Genomic DNA, 7,734 nt, shown 5'->3' with positions numbered 1-7,734 from the left:
GAGAGAACCAAACTCACTGCCATCAAGTTGTTTCAACTCATAGAGACCCCCCATTGGGTTTCTGAGGTGGTATCTCTACAGACGTAGATTGCCCAATCTTCCTTCCAAGGCTGGTGGGTTTGAACTGCCAGCCTTCTGTTTAGCAGTCAAATGCCTTAGGCACTACACCACCAGAGCTCCCTAATACAGAGAAGTGAGTCCGAGTCCAGGCCTGAAGGATAATTCAGAGCCATAGTCTCAGGGGTTTCACCAGTCTTTGTTGAACCAGTAATTGTGGTCATTTTTGTTCTTTTGAATTCTGTCTCACATTTCCCTTCCATTCTATCCAGGATCTCCAGTTTTGATCCCTTTCTGAGTGGTTTGCATTGGTAGTTGGACAACATCTAATTCTTCTGGTCTCAGGATTGTGAAGGATGAGGTTCCCATGGTTCATTAGTCCCTTGGACTAATTGTTTCCATATGTCTTTGATTTTCTTCATTCTTCTTTGCTCCAGATGAGGGGAGTCCAATAGTTGCATCTTAATGGCCCCTTGAAAGCTTTAAAGACCCCTGTTGCTACTCACCAAAATAGGATTTAGAACAAGATTTTTATGTACTAACCAAACAAAACCAAACTCTCTGTCATTGAGTCATAGCTGACTCATAGCGACCCCTCCTTGGGTTTCCGAGGTGGTATTACTATGGAAGTAGATTGCCCAGCCTTCCTTCTGAGGAGTGGCTGGTGGGTTTGAACCGCCAGCCTTCTGGTTAGCCGTTAAATGCCTTAGGCGCTACGTCACCAAAGCTCCTTTTTATGCACTATGTTGTGGCAATTGAGCTTGATGTACCCCTCGACCATGGTTGTGAGCCCACAGTCCTGGTGATTTACTCCCTCAAGGTGCTTGATTGTGGCTAAGAAGCTATTCTAGCCTTGTCCCCTGTTAGTTCTGTAATAAATATGGATATTTTAGTAGCACAAATACATTTGTGAGCATATCATCAGCCAAATCTATCTGTGGTCATTGGTATGTATCACCTATTTGCACCTGATCGTCTCACCTGATTGCCTATATATCTGCTTATGGACTACTGTTTGTTGTTACTGATAATGCAGTATTATGTATATAGTAGTGTTTGCCTCTGTTGTTTATACCTTTTGTGCACCTCTCTGTGTCTTCCTTTTCCTAGTGTTATTGTGCCGGTCACATGCTTTTGTTAAATTGCTGTTTCCTTCTCCCAAAACAACACATGACTCTTTATTAGTCAGGAATTTTCCCTCTCCTTCTTTCCTATCCCTGGTTTATGTATGGAAGTAAGTTTACTTCCATATATAAACCTTTTCTTGACTTTTTATAATGGATTTGTACAATAATTGTCCTTCAATGATTGACTTATTTCACTCAGTATAATGTCCTCCAAGTTCATCCATGCCATGAGATGATTTATGGATTATTCATTATTCTTTAATGTTACATAATATTCCACTGTGAGTATGTACCATAGTTTGTTTATACATTCATCTCTTGATGGGTACTTAGGTTGTTTCCATGTCTTTGCTATAGTGAATAATGCTGCAATGAACATAGGTGTGAATATATCTATTCATGCCCTGGATATCGCCACTTTAGGATTATTTCTGGTAATGAAATTGCTGGATCAAATGGTATTTCTATTTTCCACTTTTTAAGGAAGTGCCACACCAACATCCACAGTGGTTATACCATTTTACAGTCCAGCTAGCAGTTTATGAGAGTTCCAGTCTCTCCACACCCTTACCCAACATTTGTTTTCTGCTTTGTTGAACTCGCTGTTTTTGCTGTGGTGAGATGTTATCTCATTGTTATTTTGATTTACATCTTTCTAAATGCTAATGCATAAGGTATTTGACTGCTAACCAGAAGTCTGGGGGTTCAAACCCATCAGCCACTCCTCGGAAGGAAGGTTGGGCAAGCTATTTCCATAGTGATACTGCGTCGGAGACCCCAAGGGGTCACTATGAGTCGCATCCAACTTGACGGCAGTGAGTGAGGAAAGGCTAATAATCATGAGCATTTCTTCAAGTGTTTGTTGGCTGCCTGAGTATCTTCTTTAGTGAAGTATCTGTTCATGTCTTTTGCCTAATTTTGAATTGGATTGTCTTTTTGAGGTTGGGGTGTTGAAGTTTTCTTGTAAATTTTTGAGATAAGTCCTCTGTTGGATATATTGTTGTTGTTGTTATATGCTGTCGAGTTGGACCCGACTCATAGAGACCCCTCCTTGGGTTTCTGAGGCAGTATTACTGCAGAAGTAGATTGCCCCATCTTCCTTCCAAGGAGTGGCTGGTGGGTTTGAACCTCCAGCCTTCCAGTTAGCCGTCACGTCCCTTTAGGCACTACGCTACCAGAGCCAAATATTTTTTTCCAGTCTGTAGGTTCTCTTTTTTACTCTTTGGAGAAGGCTTTTGATGCACATTAAGTATTTAATTTCTAAAAGGTGCCCATCAGCTAGTTTCTCTTCTGCTGCCTGTGCATTTTGGGTTATGCTTAATAGTCTATTTATGTCATAAATTAGGGCCTCTAAGTTTGCCCATAGTCTATCTTTGATGAACTTCATAGTTCTGGATTTTACATTTAGGACTTTAATCTATCTTGAGTTAGTTTCTGTGTTTGGTGTGACATATGGATCTTGTTATGTATTGCTGCAAATGGATATCCAATTTTGCCAGCACCATTTGTTTAAGAGGCTGTCTCTCCCCGCTTAATGGGTTTCAGCCCTTTGTCAAAGATCAGCTGTCTGTGTATGGATGGATCTGTTTCTGTATTCTCAATTCTGTTCACTGGTCTATGTGTCTGTCATTGTACCAATACCAGGCTGTTTTGACTAACTTGGCCGTATAGTTGTTTTTGAGATCAGGGGTTGTAAGACCTCCTACTTTGTTTTTCTTTTACAGTAGTGCTTTGCTTGTCCAAGTTCTCTTTCCTTCCCATATAAAATTAGTGATTGATTTTGTCCTTAAAGAATGTTGATGGAATTTGGATAAGTATTACATATGGATTGCTTTGGGTAGTATTGACATTTTCACAATATTCAGTCTTCCTATTCACGAGCATGGTATGTTCCTCCATTTATGTAGATCTCTTATAGTTCCTTGAAGAAATGTTTTGAAGTTTTCTTTGTGTAGGTCTTTTGTGTCCCTGGTAAGATTTATTCCTAAGTATTCTGCTTTTTGCTAGCTATTGTAGATGGCATCATTTTCCTTATTTCTTTTTCAGAGATCTCTTTTTTGATGTAGAGGAATCCAATTGATTTTTGAATATTGATCTTGTAGTCTGCCACTTTGCTGAATCTTTCTTTCAGTTTTCTTGCTGAGTCTCTTGCATTTTCTATGTATAGGATCATGTCATCTGCAAACAGAGCCAGCTTTATTTTTTCTTTGCCAATTTAAATGCCTTTTATTTCTCTTTCTTGCCTTATTGCCCTGGGTAGGACTTCTAATACAATGTTAAATAGAAGGTGATAGAGGACATCTTTGTCTGATTCCCATTCACAAGAAGAATGTTTTGAGTGTCTTTCCATTGAGAATAATGTTGCCTATTGGTTTTTCATATATTCCTTTTATTATATTGAGGAATTTGCCTTCTATTCCTATTTTACTGAGAGTTTTTTTTTTTTTTAATCAGAAATGGATGTTGGATTTTATCAAATGCCTTTTCTTCATCAGTTGATTTGATCATGTGGTTCTTCTCCTTTGTTTTATTTATGTGATGGATTACATTGATTGTTTTTCTGATGTTGAACCATCCTTGCATACCTGATATGAATCCCACTTGGACATGACCTATTATTTTTTTGATATGGTGTTTTATTCTGTTGGCTAAAATATCGAAGATTTTTGTGTCTATATTCTTGAGGGATACTGATCTATAGTTTAACTTTTTATTGATGTGTTTACCTGGGTTTGGTATCAGGGTTATGCTTGCTTCCTAAAATGAATTTGGGAGTATTCTATCCTTTTCTATGTTCTGGAATAGTTTGAGTAGTATAGATGTCAGCTCTTCTCTGAATGTTTGATAGAATTCTCCAGTGAAACTATTTGGGCCAGGACTTTTTTTTTTTCCTCTCTTTTTAACGGAGAGTTTATGAGCAGCTTAGTTTCTTCTTTTGTTATGGATCTGTTCAACTTTTCTATCTCAGTCTGTGTTTGTTTAGGTAGATCTTGTGTTTCTAGAAATTTGTCCATCTCTTCTAGGTTTTTTAATTTATTGGAGTACAATTCTTCATAGCATTCTTTTAATATCTTTTTTATTTCAGTTGTTTCTGTTGTAATGTCACCTATTTCATTTATTATTTGTGTTATTTGTATCTTCTCTTTCTTTTCCTTTGTTAAAGTTGCCAGTGGTTTTCAATTTTGTTAATCTTTTCGAAGAACCAGCTGTAGTCTCATTGATTTTCTCTCTCTCTCTCTTTATTTATTTTTTTTTTTGATTTGTTTGTTTGTTCCTTCATTTATTTCTGCTCTGATCTTTATTATTTCCTTTCTTCTGGAGGCTGTAGGTTTCTTTTGTTGCTTCTTTTCTCATTGTGGAGTCCAACTCTTCTTTGTTTGTTATAATAGGTCCATGTTTCTCTGCTCACTTCTCTATCCTTTTACTGATAGAGACCACACCTTAGGGAAACTCTCCTTACATTGGATCAGGGCTTTGACATGAGAAGGATGTTGCATACCACTCCAATCCCTTTACAATCGATTGGCTGATCACGTCAGATCACATCATGGATGATGATTAAATCATTATGTAACTACCAAATTATGTTATACATAACTGCCAAATCACTGAGAATCATTGTGTAAGAAGTCAAATGAAGAGGAAAATATTTCAAATCTTTCTTTTTCAGCAAAGAATCGTGGAATTGCCATTCCAGTGGATTTGGACAGTCAAGTCAATACTCTCTTCATGAAAAGCCATTCAAACATGGTGCAAAGAGCAGCCATGGGTTGGAGACTGTCTGCTCGCTCTGGGCCGAGGTTTAAGGAAGCTCTTGGAGGACCTGCTTGGGATTATAGAAATATAATTGAAAAGTTACAGGTATAATGAGATCACAAAATAACATATTTTCTAAATTATAACCTTTAAAACATGTAATCACAAGAACAAAAATGATTTAAAATATATAAAATTATAGTTGAGGTCCAGGCTTTATAACTCTCTACCATTTGTACCTGAATTTAAAAGCATAGGCTTCCAAGTAGAAGCTTTTATTATGTTTTATTTTATTATTTTTGCTTATTTTATATTGGTTAATGTGTTTTGATGGTATGGTAGAATGCCTTAATATCAAAATAATAATAATATCAATAATATAATTTGATAAAAAGTAAAGTAATTTACCATGAAAATTCATGTAATAAATCAAATATTCATGAATTTACTTCAACTTACAACTCAGTAGTCTCTTATACTCTCTTTTGCCCTCTCCTTTGGCCATAATGGGCCAAGCACTATCCCACCCATGTTTTTGAACTGGACTTTCTGGTACATTGAGTGCTATTGAGAGAAGGGATATATCTTCCTATCCATATAATTAATAGAATATTTCATGAAGGAAATTGAGTATGCTTTGAGGAAATTTTCAGTCTTAGAGAGTGTTAAAGACCTGAACTGGGGAAATACTAAATATCATTAGGGGTCACATGCAGATTAATTAGCTGAGTTTCAGAATTTTAATAGGAAACTGTTATATTATTAAAAAGACAATTAGATGCAGGTAGTGTGGGAAAGTTGAAGGCCATGAATCATTAAACATTTTTTTGGGAAATGTTATTATGAGTGAGTACAAAATCTTTAGTTTGCAGGATGAGATTATCAGGGAGTGACTAGAAATGAGCAGGGTATTTAGGAGTTACTATAAATCTCAACCAAGGAGGTTGTGGTATGAATGAAATGATAAAACAGGTGTTGCTGACAAAAATGAATGCAATGTCAATAGATATAGTGGCTCTTGGATGGAAGTAGAGAGAGGTATGAAGGTAGTTTAAAATGGTTCTGATGATTTGAGGTGAAGTGAAATTATTAAGACTGTTTACTGAAAGAGGAAAGAAGAGAAATTGGGAGGACACAGTCTCAGAAGATTGGCTATGGTCATTGAAAGTATGTTGAATTAGGTTAAAAGATTGACATCCAGATATCTTATAGGCTTCTGAATGTATTTGAGCTTACATTTATGTTTAAGGATATTTCAGGTAAGGATAGTGGATGGTATTGCTAAAAGAGGGTTTAGCAGTGAGCACAAAAGAATACCTGTGAGAGGCCAGGAATGGGCAGAATGGCCAAATAAGGAAAGGAAAAAACAGTAAGATCAGAAAGGAGAGGAGGTGGATTTGTGAGAGTGATAATTGTCATTTCAGTGACAATAGGTGGATGGTAATGTCAGCCAGCACTGAAAAGTATGTCTTATACTTTTTTCAGAGCAGTGACTCACAGCTAACTCCTTAAACAAGTATTTATTTACGGCATACTCTATGCTAGCACTGTGTGCTGGAGATAGAGTTCTGGGCAAGATAGTCTGTGCTTTCACGGAGCTTACCTGCTAACATCATTAAACAAATGAGATATAATTAAAATGACCATGAATAAAATAAAGTGGGGTGACATGGTGGATAATTACTGGGAGTTGAGTCCTTCAGGCTCAAGTGTTATTTGAATTGAGACCTGAATAATGAAAAAGAATCGTCTAGTCAAAGATCTGAGGATAGAGTTCTAGGGAGCGGAAACAGTAACTTCAAGGGCCCTTAGGCAGAAACTAAGTTGGTGGGTTTGAGAAGCCAGTGGGGGCTGGAGTTTAGTGAGCAAAAGAGGAGAGTATGAGATAAGTAGCTATGTCATATAGAGACATGATAAAGCATTTGGATTTTATTTTAAATGTGATAGTAGTCTTTGGAGATTTTAAGCAGAAGTCCAGCCATGGAGGCATGGAGACAGTGAGTCTAATTATGTAGTTATTGCATTATTTCAGGCAAAAAGTGGTGGTGGCTTGGCTTAAGGGTAAAGCAATAATAATGGGGAAAAGTGGAGGAATTTTGAATATATTTGGAGGTAGGGTCAACAGGACTTGGTAGATGGTTGTATGAGTTTGGGTGATGGAAAGAGGACTCAAGAATGACTCTTGAGTTTGATATGTTGGGTTAATTTGCTAAGATAGGGACAACTGTGAGAGAAAGAGTTGGGGGGAAGTTGGGATCAAGGATTCTTTTTGGGAAATTTTAAGTTCAAGATATCTATTTAGATACCTAAGTGGATGTGGCAACTTGGCAGTTGGATATTTGAGCATGGAGTTCTTTGGAAATATGTACAGGCTAGAGACATAAACTTGGGAGTTTTTAGTGTGTATATGAGATTAATGCCATGGCATTGGATGAGCCTTCAGAAGTGTAAATTGAGATAAGAAAAGGACCAGAAACTACAAGGAGTTGGTGAAGAAGTAGTCGAGACATAGGTAGAAAACAAGGAAAATGTATTACAGAAGTTAAGAGCAGAAAGCATTTCAAGACAGGGGACAGATGTGTAAACTGCTTCGCAGTAATTGAATAAGACAAAGATAGAAAAGTAACCACTTAATTTGGCAACAGGGTTATCATTTTAGCTAACTGCTATTCAATAGTAATGATTATTAACATTATTAATAAGTAGTCAGAATTTGTTAGGGGCAATTCTATGAATTTCAATTTAATCCCCACAGCAAGTCCATGTGTCATTATCTAGAGGTTTTTGTGGGGGG

General features: G+C 37.0%; 1 protein-coding gene across 1 annotated transcript in view; it reads left to right on the top strand.

Annotated features, from left to right (window-relative positions):
- Positions 1 to 7,734, top strand: part of ITPR2 (inositol 1,4,5-trisphosphate receptor type 2) — a 724,583-nt gene that overhangs the window by 426,609 nt on the left and 290,240 nt on the right. Inside the window, exon 35 of the mRNA XM_007949781.2 lies at positions 4,855 to 5,045. Within this exon, the coding sequence (XP_007947972.1) occupies positions 4,855 to 5,045 (191 nt within the window). The remainder of the gene's footprint in view (positions 1 to 4,854; positions 5,046 to 7,734) is intronic.

This window comes from Orycteropus afer, unplaced genomic scaffold (assembly GCF_000298275.1).
Source record: "Orycteropus afer afer isolate SDZICR_OR568_19922 unplaced genomic scaffold, OryAfe1.0 scaffold00254, whole genome shotgun sequence".
Classification (NCBI taxonomy): domain Eukaryota; kingdom Metazoa; phylum Chordata; class Mammalia; order Tubulidentata; family Orycteropodidae; genus Orycteropus; species Orycteropus afer.
Note: the sequence above shows the minus strand (reverse complement) of the source record. Positions and strands in the feature narration are given on the sequence as shown.